Source organism: Maudiozyma barnettii (assembly GCF_903064755.1).
Source record: "Maudiozyma barnettii strain CLIB 1767 genome assembly, contig: KABA2_03, whole genome shotgun sequence".
NCBI lineage: Eukaryota > Fungi > Ascomycota > Saccharomycetes > Saccharomycetales > Saccharomycetaceae > Maudiozyma > Maudiozyma barnettii.
The window spans coordinates 820,356-839,359 of NW_024545240.1; the positions used below are offsets into that span (position 1 = coordinate 820,356).

The following is a 19,004-nucleotide window of genomic DNA, read 5'->3' on the forward strand; positions in this document are numbered from 1 at the left end:
ATTTATATTAATTAGTATATTTATTCTGGATTTCATCTTCTTGCCTTATTATGTAAGCAAAATATATTTGAAAAATTAGTACCGAATCCGAGAGTGTAGGAAAATAGATTACGTACTCGATATAACAGGGGGCAGAAGCTGCCCGCCGTTAGTTTATACAGACAAATTACTTGAAATATTAGCGATTTTAGCGATGCCCTTTTTATACTGTCAAAGTAGTTATTACTTGAAGTAGAAAGTATGATCAGGTGTGAAGAAAGGGAACAATATATACTTAGCGTGTATGACACAGGGATGTCGACTCAGTCTTCAATTGCACTACTAGAGACTCTAGATAATATTAATTTCAAAGAATCACATTAAAGAAGATTCTCATTTATGGTATTGTTACATTGAAAAGTACCAGATTATGTACAAAATTATAATGATGAGTATAATTCATCTTCGTTTATATATGTATATATAGGGAACTTAGGTATCTGTAATGAGCCTTAATTCAATTATATTTTTGAAGGTAACTTTCTTTTTGGTCCCTTCGCACGTGCTTTAGTTACATGAACTAGTGGAGTAGATTTAGAGGGTGTTGAAAGTGTTGTTCTGGTGCGTCTCATAGGAGTCGGTTGGCTAGGAGAGTTGGAACCGTTGAATGTTTTCCTTTGGTGTAATGCCATCACAGTTTCCAACTGAACATTAATTGGTTGCTTAGATGGGTTTTGTGGTGCTTTTGATTCATTACTTTGTGATTTAAGTTGATTAACCCTCTTCAACGCTTCCGGTAACGAAATTTTTCGTTCAGGGACTGCAGGAGCAATTTTGGCTCTTGTTAAATTATTCTTTTTCATTAAAGCTTCTGGAATAGATGTCGAGAAATCTTTAGAGTTGGGATCACTGTTATCTATATTTGTTTTCTTTAATGATTTAGCATTTACTAATGCTTCTGGGATCGTTGGCTTACGTTTAGGTACATCTGGTCTGTTAGACTTCTTACCTTCATCAATAGAATCTGGTTGATTTTTATCTATTGATCTCAATTTTGGTAATTCCAATTTATGTTCATTTTCTACTGATTTCTGAGCTTTTGTTGCAGGTGATTTATTTTGAATAGGTTTTAAGATAGGAAGTTTGATCTTATTATTCTTTATTGGTACTTTTGGAGGAATCTTTGTTACAGAACTGTCCTTTTGATCTTTTCCGATTTTAAAAGATTTCAGACTTGCCTCTTTCTCTTCATTTTTTGAGTCGGAAGAAGAATTAATATGATCATTTGTGAATTTCTGAGGTTTCGAAGGTAATGTAGGTTTATCTTTCACAACAGGTGGACCCACTTTCTTCGCACTCTTTAAATTAGAATTTAGAGCAGAATTGATAAAACTTTCTGATCTAGGTAATTTACTGATCCTTGTTTTTATTGGGGAGGGGGTTTGACTATTACTTGGTGATACCTGTGGTGAAGGAGATTTCATCTGAACAGAATCTAAATAATCTAACCCTTGTAATTGTGCTTTTTTCTTAGGGGTATCAGGTAATTTTCCATGAGTTTCACTTAATTTATTTTGACTCAATGAGTCCAAGAAAGTAGTGGTGTCATTTGATTTTCTGGAAGTCGGAGGTACGGGAGATAATGATGAATTAGTGCTTCTGATTGAATTTGTTATAGGAGATTTCAGTGATTTATTTGCCGGTTTTATGGATTTGACTGAAACGGTATCCATTGACGGTGGAGTATTACTTTCTGAAAGTGATATGAGATATGCTTCCTCATCTATTAATTCAATTGCGGACATTGGCTCAGGTGCAATATTTTTGATTGTATCTTGCTCCTCTTTTTCATTTAATTCACTTGTCATAACAGGTATTCTAGGTTTATTTAAAACTGGTTTGGATTTAATGGCAGGTGGAAGTATTTTTATTTCTTGTTCAGGAATTTTTGTGCTCCTTGCATGAGCTCTTGAAGGTAGAGATGGCTTATCCATTTCATCCCCTGAATCTCCATCGTCATTTTTGTATTCATGTATATATGAACGGTTGCCATTAGGCCTTGTTGGTAGTTGTGGGGGAGGTGAAGAATTTCTTTCATCATGGATTCTGTTGAATCTTCTAATATATACATCATTGTCTTCATCGTCTTCATCGTCACGGGATTCAGGCCCTCTTGTTTCCCTCCGAGATCTTCTTGGGGGTAGAGAAGGTGTATCCATGTCAATATCTACATCATACTGTATTTTCACATTATTAGCCCTTGGCTTACCTCTTGTGGGCATTGTTTTTTTCCTTGGTGAAAATGCATCTTTGCCGGGAGTTTCACTTGAAGATGAAGTAACCTTTGGCGGTATTTCTTGTCTAGGTTTCACTCCTTTGCTTAACTCCTTATCCTTCTTCAGCCTCTGTAATAACAAAAAATCTTCTTTTGAAACAGAAAAGGACATACTGTCGTCCTCATTTTGAGACTTTCTTGGTGGAAGATATTCTCGTGTTTCGTCACGTTCAAGATCTAATTTATCGAGAGAATAATTCTTTTTTTTTGGAGAGAATGTCTTCTCATAATTGTATGCAGATTTAAACGTTAAATCATCCTCGCCATTATCATTATATTCGGATCCGTCAACTACCATCTCTTCATTAAACTCAATCATATCACTACCGTGAAGAATCTTCCTTGCTTCCTTCAGATCACTTTCATTGAATTGATTTCTCTGTGATGTCAATCTAGGTTTAGGTTTCAGAGCAGGTGGCCCATTATTACGTTTTTGTTTTCTTTCATTGTCTATTTCATGAGTCCTCCTTAGAAAATTATCTAATTCTGGATCATTGCGTATTTTGGTATCATTCATTATTAATAGGATTATCGTAACATAAAATGGGCCCAGTTGTGCTCTATAATTGTGCAGGTACCGTTATACTTGTCAAATTATGAAGGGTATGCTCAAAGTTTGCTTTGTTTACATAACTGATTACATAAATCCAGATCAAGCTGTATTGTCTGTTTTTGTTATTTTTTTACCTTGACGGGAAGCTGAAAAATAAAAATTAGAACTATAAAGAGTCTGTTACTAGAACAAGAATATAATGGATAACTTCAGAATATATATGTGTATAGAATGGGAATATTTGCTACTGTCCTCGTACTGAAAAATGTCAAATAAAAGATATTATGAATAAAATGCTATTGTGCCATTGAAAAAATACCTGCAATGATATCTTCTTCTTCTTGAATAACTTTTGTAACAACTTAAATTCTTATAAGCTTTTAAATTGGAAATTATGTAATGTTTCTGTTTTTGGCAGTAATATTTATTTGTTTGTTTGTATATAATTATGATGATAAAATGATGTAGTTTAATATGATATAAATGTATTTCTCGAAATAGCAGCAAGATTTTAGGAAAAAAAAAGTCTAAAGATTAATGGAAAATAATTGATTCATAAAAATGTGAATACAAATGTATATATATGATTATGCTCCAATCATATTTTATAATCTCTTAAAATTCTCTTTAGGTTTCTTTCACCTTAGTTCGATGGCGGGTTGTTTAGCGATTAGGTATGCTTGGAATCCACAGAATACAAAAAACCCTAAATACACCAATGCAGCCAAGTAAACAGTATGTGCAACTGCAGGTCCATCCACAGGGTCATTTATGGAACCAACGAATGATTCGTGGCCAACGTTAAACAAATGTGCTATCACAGATAAAATTACTACACCGAATGCAGACAATACGGTACAGAACCAGGCTTTACCTCCCTATAAATAATAATAATAAATAAATAACCCTCGTAAATTGTACAATTAAGCATAATTCATCCAGATATAGTATTATTCTGTTAGTAAAATAAATAATTCAATAATCATATTATAATGAAAAGTAGTTCAATATCCTCCTCAATAGAATAAGGAGAATCTCAACGAAGGACTGAGAGTGCCATTCTCAAACATTGAGATTCCACCATATTTTCCAATTTAATAACATACAGAAACAACAGGTCTCATTTTATATATTAATTTGTATAATTTATTTTTATTCTTTACAGCAAAATATGCTCTCCTAAATTATAATAATACTGGCAACGGTTTAAAATTATTTTTCTTAAAACCAACAATCGAGTATTCTATATCGTCTATGATATATCCTTTGAACTTATAACAAATCAAACACCTTCAAACGTTTTGTAATTGTCTCAATATAGAGGTAAGTATATGAAGAATAGATTTAAATAATCATCATTTTTCATTCTTGCAGCACTTTTTTTAATATTTAATGGCTGCACCGCATACAACTCTTTTTTTGTCAATGGAAGAGAAACAACGCACAAATTGCGCTATGTAGTCTATCTGATATAAAAAGGTCATTTTATGGCTGAAATGACCATCAATGTATCTTACTTCCAGGCTCAATGAACAAGGGTCAACAGCATAATTATACTTAGGAATAATAATCACTCTAATGGATAGTAGTTTAGAAGGTGTACTTTTTAGCTAGTATAATGCTTTTTTGGCTCATATTGGAAGTCACAATAATATAGGCGAGCTGAATATATATTTGAAGTGCAGCGGTAACTATTAAGGGAAGATAAAGATTTATTTAATTTATGATATCATGTTTTATTTTATTTCGTATAGAGAGGTTTAATTCCATGGGATTTTTAAGACGCCTTTCAAAACCATGATGTTTGTTATCGAACGTGAGACTGCTATCTTACAATTCACAACAACAATATTGGGATGCAATTAAATTATTTATTTTCCCTCTGCTGATCCACACTTTTTTATTTTATACAATCAAGAATAAAACATATTACCAAGGTAGAAAAATAATCTGATACATGAACGTTGTTATATGATTATCTTCTTTGTATACCTATTTTTAAAGGTAAAATTGTGTCATTTATTTGAAGGAGAAAAATAAATGACAGAAAAAAGGTAAAATTTGGGATCTCATCTCAGGTAAGGTTATTCCTTGCTATACTTTTTTTCACATTGACAAATGGATTTTTTTTTTTACCCACCCTTTTAAGAAATGTCCAATCTTTAATGTTTTCATTATCAAAAATTAAGATTTTTTGTTTACTGTGTTTAGTTATTACTGTGAATTATGGCACTTTGTTGTAGTTATGTAAGGAATATTTTTACCCATTTCACATATTATGAGAGCTAGCTAAAGAAATTTCAGGGTTCATAATTTTTGAAAATTATCAATAACCCCAAATGAAGGTAATTTATACTAAACAGAACAATTTATTTTAATATAAATATGATGCTTAATTATTAATTTCTAAAGTATTATTAATCCAATACTCTTAACTTTTAGTAATATTGCTTGTTAAAGCTTACAGGAAGAGGATTACATATTTCATTACTACTGTCACAGTATCGATATACTTTACTAATTAGCATACTTTAGTGCTACAAAAAAAAGAAATAATGACTGAAAAGGTTATACCAGTTGAGTCAGATTTAGCACCAACTAATACACATATTTCCCCTAGCAGTTCAGTTTCAACCGCAACGATAGCTAGCCCACGTGAAAAAGATGAGCCTTCCCCCATTGAGTCATTTACTGAGGAGGTGTCAAATGCATTTTTATTAGGAAATGAGGACAGTATAGCCTCTTTAGATAGTACACTATCATCTTCTGATTCTTCTGATTCTTCGGACGAAGAAGATGATATCAATGCTTTAATTAGTGAATTACAATCTAATCAAGATTCTGAAGAAGAGTTAGATTTCGAAGATAACACTGCTACTGTTGGTTCTAGAGTTGTACCGGAAGAACTGCTACAGACTGATATTAGCATTGGACTGACATTGGATCAGGTGTTTCAAAGAAGAAGAAAATACGGGGTTAATCAGATGACAGAAGAAAATGAATCATATATCATTAAATTTTTTAAATTCTTCTTGGGTCCAATTCAGTTTGTTATGGAAGTTGCAGCTATTTTAGCGGCAGGTCTATGTGATTGGGTCGATTTTGGTGTTATCTGTGGATTATTAATATTGAATGCATGTGTCGGTTTTATTCAGGAATATCAAGCTTGCTCGATAGTAGATGAGTTGAAAAAGACCTTAGCAAAAAGCGCTATTGTGTTAAGAGAAGGTGATCTAATGGAAATACCCTCTGATGAGATTGTTCCAGGTGACCTAATGCAATTAGAGGACGGCACAATAGTTGCTGCAGATGGTCGATTGGTAACTGAGGGTTGTTACCTACAAATTGATCAGTCTTCTATTACAGGAGAATCCTTAGCTGCAGATAAGCGCTATGGGGATCACGTCTTTTCTTCGTCAACTGTCAAGAGAGGGGATGCATTTGTGATTGTTACATCAATTGGTGATAACACTTTTGTTGGTAGAGCTGCAGCTTTAGTGAACAAAGCATCTAATACAGAGGGACACTTTACAGAGGTTTTAAACGGTATTGGTATTATTCTTCTAATTCTTGTTATCATCACATTACTATTGGTTTGGACATCATGTTTTTACAGAACCAAACCTATTGTTGCAATATTAAGATATACCCTTGGAATTACTATTATTGGAGTTCCAGTTGGTTTACCAGCGGTTGTGACAACTACTATGGCTGTTGGAGCAGCATATCTGGCCAAGAAGCAAGCTATAGTTCAAAATTTATCAGCCATTGAATCATTAGCAGGAGCTGAAATTTTATGTTCTGATAAGACAGGTACCTTGACTAAAAATAAATTATCATTGCACCATCCATATACTTTTGAAGGTGTATCATCTGACGAGTTGATGTTAACCGCCTGTTTAGCTTCCTCGAGAAAGAAAAAAGGTTTAGATGCCATAGATAAAGCATTTTTAAAGGCATTAGTTCAATTCCCGACGGCTAAAAGTCTACTGACTAAATACAAAGTCCTGGAGTTTCATCCATTTGATCCTGTTTCAAAGAAGGTTACTGCCATAGTAGCAACACCTTCAGGTGAGAAAATAACATGCGTAAAAGGTGCTCCGTTGTTCGTGTTAAAAACTGTTGAAGAGGATCATGCCATCCCAGAAGAAATATTAGAAGATTATCATACTAAAGTCGCTGAACTTGCTTCTAGAGGTTTCCGTGCTATGGGTGTTGCTAGAAAAAAGGAAAAACAACATTGGGAAGTACTAGGTATTATGCCTTGTATGGATCCACCTCGAGACGATACAGCTCACACAATTGTTGAAGCTAAGCGACTAGGTTTGCGAATCAAAATGTTGACCGGCGATGCAGTTGGGATTGCTAAAGAAACATGCAGACAACTAGGTTTGGGTGATAACATATACAATTCTGAGAGATTGGGTCTTGGTGATGGTGATGCAGGTATGCTCGGCTCTGAACTTGCCGATTTCGTAGAAAACGCAGATGGGTTTGCTGAAGTATTTCCTCAACATAAATATAAGGTTGTTGAAATACTTCAAAATAGAGGATATTTAGTAGCGATGACCGGTGATGGTGTAAATGATGCGCCATCTTTAAAAAAGGCAGACGCTGGTATTGCAGTAGAAGGTTCCACCGATGCAGCTAGATCAGCTGCAGATATTGTCTTTTTGGCTCCTGGCCTATCTGCAATAATTGATGCTTTGAAAACTTCTAGACAAATCTTTCACAGAATGTACGCATATATCGTATACCGTATTGCACTTTCGATCCATCTAGAAATTTTCCTTGGTTTATGGATTGCTATACTGGATAATAGCCTTAGCATAGAACTTATAGTATTTATTGCCATATTTGCTGATGTAGCAACATTAGCTATAGCATATGATAGAGAACAATATTTAACGGTACCAGTAAAATGGAATCTTCCTCGCTTATGGGGTATGTCTGTTGTACTAGGTGTAATTCTAGCAATTGGGAGTTGGATTTGCGTCACGACTATGTTTTTGCCTAGAGGTGGAATAATTCAAAATTTTGGTTCTATTGATGGGGTCATGTTTCTTCAGATATCTCTTACTGAAAACTGGTTAATATTTATTACAAGAGCTGTAGGTCCATTCTGGTCGTCTATGCCTTCCTGGCAGTTAGCAGCTGCTGTTTTTGCTGTTGATATCATTGCAACTATTTTTTGTTTATTTGGTTGGTGGTCACAGAACTGGAATGATATTGTGACAGTTGTAAGGGTATGGATTTGGTCACTGGGTGTATTTTGTGTTCTAGGCGGTGCATATTTCTTAATGTCTGAGTCAATTCTGTTTGACAAATTGATGAACGGTAAACCTCTTCAAAAAGAGACAGTACATAACAGAACGTTCGAAGATTTTGTTGTTGCTATGAAGCGAATGTCTACGAAACATGAAAAGGAGGAATGATAATAAGTTTATTATTATTATTATTATTTAAGAGAATCTGAGATAGAGTTTTCCATTCTATTAGTCTCTGCAACTTTTGATTTTTTTAATTCGGACATTTTATAATACGATAATTGATCCGTCTCTTTATATTATACATAAGTTACATATTAAAGAACATTTAATATTTTATATGTATTTGTCGGAAATATATTATAAGAATGATAACGACCAAGGTTAATCCCTCGATGATCTGATAATAGGTTAATCCCTCAACAACTTACTAATAGATTACTTACGTCACCGTTGAGTGAATTTATAATCACTACAACAAGAAATCCAACATATATAAATGGAACAATATTTCATTTATGAATATAATTATTTCCATGATTTACTTTTTATATTTTTATATAAGATAAAAAAGATCAGACGACTATAAGTTGATTTTATAATATAATAAAATTTGTTCAGTTAAATAGAAGACGTCTTCTATTTAATTTTACCATCAGTATTATACTAAGAGCTTCTTTTTATATCAATGAGTAAATGTGAATAAAGGATTTTCTTTACTGTTAGAAATTAAGAGTAATATGCACAACACTTAATTTCAATAGGTAAAGAAATACCTTTATGACAGAGAATATCTGGAACCAAGATATCTAAAACGTCCTAATAAGAACTAAACATTTATTAAGTAATAGTCGTTTAGGTCATAATCGTTTAGGTCATAATCGTTGAGTAATAAGTTCATTACTTAACAATCGTTTAGGTAACAATCGTTTAGATAGCAAGAAGAAATGATATATCGGTAAAATTAAATAATATATAAAGACAAAGAATTCTGAACTTACATTGGAAGTTAGATTCTATTCGTTCTATAAATTATATATAATATAAAGAGACGGATCAATTATCGTATTAAAAAATGTCCGAATTAAATAAAGTAAAGCTTGAAGAGACTAATAGAGGCAAACACTCTATCTCAGATTCTCTACATTTACCTATATTAAAATTAAGGGAGTTATATTACCCTTAATTTCTGATAACCTATTACTGTTAATTTCTGACAATTATTATAATGAAGAATTATAATTTTGTAATAACCAATGTATACTGAGGTTTGTTTTATTTAACTTTTGTAGCTCTCACTAAAGTTTTATATTTTCAAATTTAATATATGCTTTGAAACAATTGTAAAATTCGATCTCCAAACTTTAATCTATCGAAAATATATTATAACAATGATGTTGAAATGTAGCGGTAGCACTAAAAGAACCACTTATTCTAACTTTATATCTATACAATGTTCCTTATATATACTTACTTTATACAACATAAAATAAACCACAAGATTATATATTTGAATGTCTATAACTATGTCCGATAATTTCAACTCGAATGCTAATCGTATATTCTCGATTTCAAACTTACGTTTACAAGTTGCCTCTGTTTAACATCATTTACCATTTTTCAAGAATGTTTAGTAAGAATACTATCAATATTTGATAGACTGGCTGCCTTTCCAAAAAGTATAAAAGGACCACATATGCTAACTTTAAATATATAATCTTCCGTATATAAACTTACTTTATAAAACAAAAAGAAACAACGATTATTGAAATAAGTTCTAATTAGTTAACAACATAGTAATAGTAATTAAATATAACTGTCTGTTATATTTTTGTCTTCAACCATCAGAGATCCCAATACAACAAATTACATTAAAATAGATCCCTTGGCCCAGTTGGTTAAGGCGTGGTGCTAATAACGCCAAGATCAGCGGTTCGATCCCGCTAGGGATCAATTTTTTGCAGCAGAAACAACTGCTTATCACATTTCTCGAGTGTTTGACTATGTCGCGCCTGAGCTGAAACATATTGCTTACACTATATCGATATTTCGAGATGAAGTACATTTTTTTTTGCCTAACTAGTTTAATTTTGTAAAAAACAATTGTGCAGGCCAAATATTTTTCCTTTATGAAAGTAGATTGGAAAAATTAAATGGTAAAGCCTGAGTGACTATTCTCTCTCTTTTTAAAATTATGAATTCTCTTTATAATGAGATATACATTTTCATAGCCATTTTCATATTAATTATTAAATTGATCTAATAAACTAATTCTTTGAATGTTCTCCAAACTTTAAGATAAAGGTTTTCTTGCCTAATCAAAAATTTCTTTTGGCGACACTTTAATATTTTAAATATCTTCCATTTTAGTATTAATTTTATGTTAGCTATATCTCTTGTATTACAGAATAGAGATAGCCTATTTTTTGGATTTCTCTAATTAATATATTAGAAGGGGTATGTTTATTTTAGAAAAAGAATTAAATGTTTTTCAAGATTATTTCTGTTAAGTTTACATATCAGGCATATCTAATTCTTCCAAATATGTACATATACAAATACATATGAAACTATAATCATCTACAAATAATTATTCCGAAGAGGCTTCTCTTTTGAGATTTTATGTCACGATCGAAAAGTAAAATCCAACAGATTAGAAAACCGGTATTTGTCTAGTTGGATAACGTAATTGGTAGTTATAGTTTTATGGTTTCAAATGTTTTAGAGGTATAATCGTTATATAAAATATATATATATTAAAACACTTAAAATTCACTTAACCGATCCGTCTTTCAACATATGACGAAAATACCGAAGAATTACTCTACCGAATGTGATGGAGTATCCATATCAGTTCCTTTCAAGGTATCATTATGCAATTAAATATAATATCAAAATGGGATTCTACATTTACAAATCGTCAAATTTAGTTATACCATGAGAGTCGTTATATGTTCTCTTTTCTTGTTTTATTTTCTTGTTCTGTTTAGCATTCTCAGCTTTTGTTTTTCTCTTTTTGTTTTTACAAGTAGAATTATCTTCAACGGTTTCTGGAATTTCCTCACTGTTGCTGTCATCGTCATTTATTAGATCTTTATCAAGTTCAGCAATTAACTCTTCTCTTGACAGACCAGATAGTTCTTTTTCATCGTCAGAAACATCATCTAAATCAGATACAGAGTCGTTCTCAGAACTTGACCCCAAATCTGATACATTCTCATTTTCATCAGAGTCCAAATCATTCCCTTCTCTATTTTGAGACTCCCAAATTTTAATATTATCCATACCACCCGACACTAGTCTATAATCATAATCTAAATCCAAAAATTGAACCTCATCGACTGAATTATGTGTTCTAATCTCTGATATCCTACTACCTTTAATGTCAACTTTATATAGTTTACCATTGGAGCAGCCACACCATACACAATTATCGTCTTGTAATGTTGGTACGATACATTCCACACTGTCATCTTTTGTAATCTTAATTCTTGATAATTGATCCTCTAAATCATTCTTTTTAGGTTTCCATATGGTTACAACCCCTTCACCCATACCACAAACAACAGTATCACCTTCTTCAGGATCAAGAAAGGTTCCACATAAAATTTCATCTTCTTGGTCATCACTGTAGACTACATTTCTTTTCATTTCATCTGTTTCAGTAGAGTCATTTTCGTTGCTATTCCTACAATCCCAGTATGCAAGAGTAGTTTCACCTACAGAAATGAATTTATATACCGATCTCTTAGCGAAGTTGAAAATATCATTGATAGAGTCACCTCCATGGATTCCTTTAATAACATTTAGTAATTTGAATGTTTTTGTATCTAATGTATAAATATTACCAACTTCGTCACCTAGTAGCAGTATTGGATGAGTTGATGATACAACCATTTTACTAAACTTATGATTATTATTCTGAATATTAGTCTTTTGTAATACCTTACCTGAAAGTACATCAGCCTTCTTCAAAATATTATCAGTACCAATGGAATAAATAAATTTTCCGGTTGGATCCATTGAAATGCATCTAACACTACCTTTATGACGTCTAGTCTTCCACATTAACGTAACTGTGTCATTATCTGCTTGAGTAGTTCCTTCATCTTGGGATACATTAACCATTTTCCAAAAGACTTCATTTTTCTCACCAGTATTTTCATCTGTTAATTTGAATGCCTTTTTATGTTCCTTCAAATATGTGACTAGTGCCTCAGGGTTATATCTATAGCAATATATGTATCCATTAGATAGACCAACGGCAATGATAGGTTCTTCTGGATGAGAAGCCATTTGAAATAATGGTTCATCGAATTTGAATTCTAACAGAGGTAATGCATCAGATTCCTTTAGAACCTCATTCTTTTTATTTTTTGAATTTTTTTTAGCCATTTTGAACTCTATATTGCCTTATTGATCAGTTGGTTCGATATGAATTCAATTATCTTATTGATAACAAGATGTTATTTAAATACTGATTGTCTCATCTCATCTCATCTCATCGCAAAATATATGATTAAATGATAATTTTTCAAAAATTTTCAGGTTTTCCATCTGCACAAATATCGCTTGGTACGAAAATACCACATAATACTTAATTGAATTAAAATAAGACAGTCTATTTACTATACTTATTCTAACTCCCCTTCAAGAAAAGATATAACATAGAACATGTCCGTTTTTCCAACTTTGGGAGTTGATTACATTTTTGAATTCCAGTTTTACTGGAAAACCCAATACTGGCTGATATACCAAACTTCCATTAACAATATCACCACATTGATTATAATTTTTTTAGGATGTGCTTACTCAATTTTTATTATTAAATACTACGGCTAAGTCAATAACAGGTCTTATATTATCTTTGAGACACTCAATCTTCTTGCGTATCTCGAGTAGTTATGTCGAACGTGACACTTGTTGTGTCACAATATCGTATTCATCACTGTAATAAGGTTAAAAAAATAAACAGCACAATTGCACGTGATTCTGTACAAATTATGTGGCATTTTTATCCACTTATCTGTGTTCCACCTAAATTATAAATGACAGAGATGGCATACTAACCTCAATTTATAATATGTGATTTGCTTGTTAACTTAACGATTAATCAAATGAGAGTGCGTATGTGGCAACAGAAGCATTCAAAGTTGTTTTGAAATAATGTTTGATGAATTATGCATCTTATATATATATATAACGGAGATCTCTCATAACGAATAGGAATGTGGTAACTATGATTTGATCAATCATAAGTATCATATATCTATAATATATTGCATTGTGTCTCCTATCCTATATATAAGAATGTCAAAAGTGTATCAATTGAACAATAATATTACAGTGACGGAAGAACAATTAAATCATTGGAATAAATTCTTGGGCACTCTAAGCACACCACAAGAAATTCTAAGATGGGCAATTATTACATTCCCTAATCTCTTCCAAACTACTGCATTTGGCTTAACTGGGCTTGCTACCATAGATATGCTATACAAGATTCATTCACAGGATGAACAATACCCATTGGTACCTTTGATATTTATTGATACATTACATAACTTCCCTCAGACATTAGATCTATTGAAGGTTGTCGAGACGAAATATTATCAACCACTAGGCCAATCAATCAATGTAGTTAAACCTACCGGTTGTTCTGATGAAGCTGAATTTGCTAGCAAATACGGTGATTTATTATGGGAGAAAGATGAAGATAAATATGATTTTCTAGCTAAAGTGGAACCTGCTAGTAAAGCTTATAAGGAATTAAGTGTTACTGCTGTTTTCACTGGTAGAAGGAAATCTCAAGGTGCATCTAGATCAGAATTAAATTTTGTCGAGATTGATACGTTGAATCAAATTATTAAGATTAACCCTCTGATGAATTGGACTTTCAATGAAGTTCAATCATATATTAACGAGCAAAATGTGCCCACGAATGAATTATTGAAGTTAGGTTATAAATCTATAGGTGACTACCATTCTACGCAACCCGTTAAAGAAGGTGACGATGAAAGAAGTGGTAGATGGAAAGGTAAAACGAAAACTGAATGTGGGATTCATGAAACAAGTAGGTTTGCTCAATTCTTAAAGGAGAAAAATGCAACTGCATCCCAATCAAAAGCCTAGACTAATTTCAACGTTTAAACATAGACATATAAAGATATAGATTTGTAATTAAACATACATAGTAATAATTATCATAACTAGCAGAGAAGGTTATTCATTAGTTCAAATGGTGACGTTAATGATCGTTATACACGTTTATTCTATTACGCCTAAATAATTATTGTCTCGGGCTCGGGTTCTAAGAAAACCGACAAAAAAACTTAATAATCAAAATATAATTACTATTAAATATATCAAAATATAACATAGAAGGGAACAGTTTGCTGTATATGCACCTGTTTGAAGAATTAAAATAGAGAGGTAGAAGACACAGTACCAAACAACTTCCTCTGTATTATATTGTTTGAGTAACAAATATATATACCAATAATATAATGGGTAACTTTAGATTTCCTGTAAAGACGAAACTTCCTCCTTGGTTCTTAAATGCTAGAATCATTAGAGATAATTTTAAGAGACAACAAGCAGCTGAGAATGAAGTCACTGTGAAAGCATTAAAATATATTGCCAGAAATACTGTCCTACCACCAAAGACCCGTTTGCAGGCCCAATTACAATTGAACATCATGCCTAAATATACCAAAATGACTCAAGTGAAGAACAGATGTATTGCATCTGGTACAGCCAGGGCTGTGATAAGTGATTTCAGACTATGTAGAACTCAATTCAGAGAAAAGGCTCGTGCCGGTGAGTTACCTGGTGTTAAGAAGGGTGTGTGGTAGAAAGAACACATGTATTATATTCCAGCTGAGCAGACCTTCTTTTGTTTGTTAATAATATCATTCCTTAATCCATACTCTAGACGATTACAATTTCATTTTGTAAATAGTGATTGTTTTCATGTACATACACACATACGTAACATATATTGTATAATTACAATACAATAATTCAAACTTCGAACAATTATTATATTTCATTAAATACTTTTTGTTATTATTATTTTTATTGTTATTACAATGAATTATATATCTATATATACAATTGTATATCCTCAATCATCAAAAGCTTCGTAAAAACGAGAAATATTTGAATTGTATCATAAAGAAAGGCTTTTTAAATATATATATATATATATATATATATATTTCATCACAGAAGAGACTAAATATAACGACGACATTGCTTTCCTTTTCTTCTTCTTCTTCTTCTTCTTCTTCTTCTTCTTCTTTTCATTTTAAATTATTTCTTTTCCCCAACACACATATACGCTTATAATAGAGTACACTTTCTCTTCTTCTTCTTCTTATCAGAGTTTGAGTTTTTCTTAGTTTTCCCATTAGTCTTTGACTTACCCATCAATGAAGCTCTTGTAGCTGCTTCAAAGACTTCTCTAACCCCAAATCCTGTCTTTGCAGAACATTCATAGTAACCTGTAGCACCGATTTGTTCTGCTACAGCTTGACCATCAGTAGTAGATACTGGTTGTTGACCTACTTCTCTTAGAGCCTCCATCACTTGCCCATCGTTTCTTAGATCCACTTTACAACCTACCAGGATGATTGGAACACCTTGACAGAAATGTAATACTTCTGCAATCCATTTTTCTTGAACGTTCTCCAGAGAATCAGGTAAATCAATAGAAAAACAAATTAAGACAACGTTGGAATCTGGATAAGATAAAGGTCTTAATCTATCGTAATCTTCTTGACCGGCAGTATCCCATAGAGCCAATTCTACACGACGACCATCGACTTCGACGTCAGCCACGTAGTTTTCAAACACGGTTGGAACATAAACTTCTGGGAATTGACCCTTTGAGAAGACAATCAACAGACAAGTTTTACCACAGGCACCATCACCTACGATGACCAACTTTCTTCTGATACTATTAGCTTGTTGAGACATTGTGCTATTATTAGTGAATATTATATCGTTGTATAATTCTTTTTTATATTTATCAAAAACACAAAAGACACAACCAAATCTAATAGAATATTATAATTAATGTTCTTTTACTTTTAAATATTAATATATGTATATATATATACAAAAGAATGAAACAGTGTAGCAATTTGTACTAAGATAATACTTGTAAAACAAATATATCTAGATCAAGATCCTTATATGAAGCTAAAATAAAGTATATAGAGATGAACAATAATAATAATACTGGCAATGTAAAACAAACAAACAAACAAACAAAACTACCAAACTGAAAAAAAATAACATAAAAGCTGCCGGCTGGAAAAGAATCAAGAAAAACTAAGCACAGCTAGAGCTAAACAGCGAGCAAGCACAGTCTGACCACAATAGAAAAAGGTAAAAGCATTGATCAATATACAGATATTTATTTATAAATATGTAACATATGCCGTGCAATGCACATAATACATTCGTTATATAGGGATATAGAGAGTTCATGGGTTATTTATCGTCGTCATCTCTGAAATACTTGAAATACTTGAAAGTTGTTCAGTGTGACAAGAAACTGAAAAATTATTTCCTCCGCGTCTTTCACTGGGGAAGTTGCGCCTTGCTTTGTGGAAAGAGGACTGGCTCTGCGTAGGCAGATTCTGCAATAGAGCGAGAGAGGCTTATAATTAATGTTATCACCAATGGAAGCAGAAGGGGAAGGGGAAGCAGAAGAAGGAGAAGATGATGAATAGGTTATATGTTTATGTAACTTTTTAGATACAGTGGGATATTCGGATGTGACTACTTTCAATGACGATCTTACGAATGTATTTAAAAATAGTTGCATTTATACGTAGATGTACAGAACAACACAAAAAAATAAGTGGAAATGGAAATGGAAATGTAGTAGTAATGATGATTGATTCAACATGACAATGCTAAGTAGATAATAATATTAATAATATGCTCGAATGCTCGAACGCTCGAACGTTCAAGGATGTTATTCATTCTATTGGTATCTTGATGGATATTTATTTCTTCTTACTTCAGGAACTCGCTTGTAAGGGATGCCACCTCTATCGTTCCTTAATAATAAACCGTTACGGCCATATGCTTGTGCAACTAATGGAGTTGTACCGTTATGTTGTAGACCCATCTCAGGAATAGGCTCTCTAGCTGGTTTTTTCAAATCTTTACTAAAATTCCTGAAATTATCTCTATATAACAGTGGTGTCATAGTCTCAAATTTTATTGGTCCATTCTTTAATTGGGATATATCTGAATCCTTGATGGTAACTTGTATATTTAATAATTTTGGTTTTGAATTAAATCCTTCAATAAGTACTTTCTCCTTTGGTTCACCTTCTTTAAATGGTCTTAAGATTTTCTTTAATTCCGTTGGTGTAACTTTTAAACCAGTAGTTGGAAGATCATCACCATAAACTCTTACCAAATCATCCTCTACTGGGAAACTGATTCCAACTTTCTTCTTCTTCTTTTGTTTTGTCTTATCACTGGTTTCACTATTCTTTAAGATTGATCGTATCTTTGTAGAATTTTCATCTAATTTCATTTTCTTAGGACTACGTTCACTATTTGAATTATCCATATTTTCCTCTTGGATGCTTGTTCTCTTATTATTCCCCGATGTTTCATCGTTTGAATTTATTGGAGAATCCTCTTTTTTCTTGTATTTTGTGAATGATATCTTCTTCTTGTTAATTTGATTTTCCTTAATATTTTCATCTGTTAAGATAGTATTATTAGTTTCAATAGATTTCTTTTTTTTGCTACTATCAGCAATATATATTTCTCTCTTTGGTGTAGATGTTGGTACTGATTTTTTCACTTGTTTAACTTCTTTCAATGCACGGATTCCTTCATCTAAATTTACATTCGATGAATTCCTTGAAATGGTATCAATTTTTGATTGCGGTTTGGCTTCCATTGAACTGAATTTTTTCTCTATATTATTAAATTTATAGATGTAATCTTTGTATAATGTAATTAACCCATTAATTAAATCCAAATCACCAGAAGTGACACCATCGACTCCAGGTTTTACATGTTTATTATCTTCTGTAAACTGTAGAAGAGCTCCGTTCAATTGTGCCAAATATGACATCAATAACGGTACTTGATCTTCATTGAATTGTTTCTGCTGCTGTAAGGTATCGAGAGTATTACGCATCTCTTCTATGACGGTAGCTGACAAGGCATGTGAGACGTTTACTAATTGAGGTACTGGGTTGGTTGACATATTTTAATATTTTTTTTGTTGTTCAAAAACAATAGAAAGAAAGAAAAATATAGAACTAAATAGAAAACAAATTTGTAACTAATAACTTTGAACTTTATTAAAAATAACAACAACGTAAAATCTAAGAAAGTAGAGGTGTATGTATTTGTTTTGTTATTCTCCCTGCGAATTTCTTTTATTTTATTTTATCGATTCTCCTTTTTGGCAAAAACGTTATTATAACTATCAAAAATATAATAGAAGGTCAATACTAATCTATTATACAAAGAAAGAAAATGTATACTCAGTATATTCTTCTGATAGAAAACAAAAATTAAACTAAGTAATTACTTATCGTAAGAGTCCTTCTATAAATACAATTTTTGGGGTACGGTTTAAAAACACGACAAAAAAGTAAAAAAAAAATAGGATGCTAATCTAATATTAAGTTATGTAACACAACGCTTCTTTAGAGTTCCTTGTATTATATCTTTGCTTCAGATCGTAAAACACTGAACTATCTTTTTGCTTCTATTTATCCCAATAGTGGTGTATCGTTGTTTAACCTTTAAATTCCAAATGACTCTCTTTCTCTCTCTATATATTTTCTCGGCTCTCTTTGAATATTTTTGAGTGGGAAAA

General features: G+C 32.1%; 8 protein-coding genes and 1 non-coding gene across 9 annotated transcripts; 4 read left to right on the forward strand and 5 right to left on the reverse strand.

The window, feature by feature from the left end:
- Window positions 1-500: 500 nt before the first annotated feature.
- On the reverse strand, window positions 501-2,831 carry BSP1 (Bsp1p; the record flags this gene model as incomplete). The annotated part of the gene is made up of 1 exon (XM_041549832.1): window positions 501-2,831. One exon carries the CDS (start codon window positions 2,829-2,831, stop codon window positions 501-503), a length of 2,331 nt encoding a protein of 776 aa, XP_041405766.1.
- A 674-nt stretch (window positions 2,832-3,505) lies between these two features.
- KABA2_03S08426 (uncharacterized protein) lies at window positions 3,506-3,991 on the reverse strand (the record flags this gene model as incomplete). The annotated part of the gene is made up of 2 exons (XM_041549833.1): window positions 3,506-3,745; window positions 3,974-3,991. The coding sequence occupies 2 exons, from the start codon at window positions 3,989-3,991 to the stop codon at window positions 3,506-3,508; spliced, it is 258 nt and encodes an 85-aa protein (XP_041405767.1).
- A 1,431-nt stretch (window positions 3,992-5,422) lies between these two features.
- Window positions 5,423-8,302, forward strand: KABA2_03S08448 (plasma-membrane proton-efflux P-type ATPase; the record flags this gene model as incomplete). The annotated part of the gene is made up of 1 exon (XM_041549834.1): window positions 5,423-8,302. The coding sequence occupies one exon, from the start codon at window positions 5,423-5,425 to the stop codon at window positions 8,300-8,302; it is 2,880 nt and encodes a 959-aa protein (XP_041405768.1).
- A 1,711-nt stretch (window positions 8,303-10,013) lies between these two features.
- KABA2_03S08470 lies at window positions 10,014-10,087 on the forward strand. Its single transcript has one exon. It is a non-coding gene; the product is annotated as a tRNA-Ile (tRNA).
- Window positions 10,088-11,044: 957 nt separating this feature from the next.
- JIP5 (Jip5p) lies at window positions 11,045-12,529 on the reverse strand (the record flags this gene model as incomplete). Its single annotated transcript, XM_041549835.1, has 1 exon — window positions 11,045-12,529. The coding sequence occupies one exon, from the start codon at window positions 12,527-12,529 to the stop codon at window positions 11,045-11,047; it is 1,485 nt and encodes a 494-aa protein (XP_041405769.1).
- Window positions 12,530-13,444: 915 nt separating this feature from the next.
- MET16 (phosphoadenylyl-sulfate reductase (thioredoxin)) lies at window positions 13,445-14,266 on the forward strand (the record flags this gene model as incomplete). The annotated part of the gene is made up of 1 exon (XM_041549836.1): window positions 13,445-14,266. The coding sequence occupies one exon, from the start codon at window positions 13,445-13,447 to the stop codon at window positions 14,264-14,266; it is 822 nt and encodes a 273-aa protein (XP_041405770.1).
- A 374-nt stretch (window positions 14,267-14,640) lies between these two features.
- On the forward strand, window positions 14,641-14,988 carry MRP2 (mitochondrial 37S ribosomal protein uS14m; the record flags this gene model as incomplete). Its single annotated transcript, XM_041549837.1, has 1 exon — window positions 14,641-14,988. One exon carries the CDS (start codon window positions 14,641-14,643, stop codon window positions 14,986-14,988), a length of 348 nt encoding a protein of 115 aa, XP_041405771.1.
- A 490-nt stretch (window positions 14,989-15,478) lies between these two features.
- On the reverse strand, window positions 15,479-16,114 carry RHO1 (Rho family GTPase RHO1; the record flags this gene model as incomplete). Its single annotated transcript, XM_041549838.1, has 1 exon — window positions 15,479-16,114. One exon carries the CDS (start codon window positions 16,112-16,114, stop codon window positions 15,479-15,481), a length of 636 nt encoding a protein of 211 aa, XP_041405772.1.
- Window positions 16,115-17,132: 1,018 nt separating this feature from the next.
- REF2 (RNA-processing protein REF2) lies at window positions 17,133-18,383 on the reverse strand (the record flags this gene model as incomplete). Its single annotated transcript, XM_041549839.1, has 1 exon — window positions 17,133-18,383. One exon carries the CDS (start codon window positions 18,381-18,383, stop codon window positions 17,133-17,135), a length of 1,251 nt encoding a protein of 416 aa, XP_041405773.1.
- Window positions 18,384-19,004: the final 621 nt, after the last annotated feature.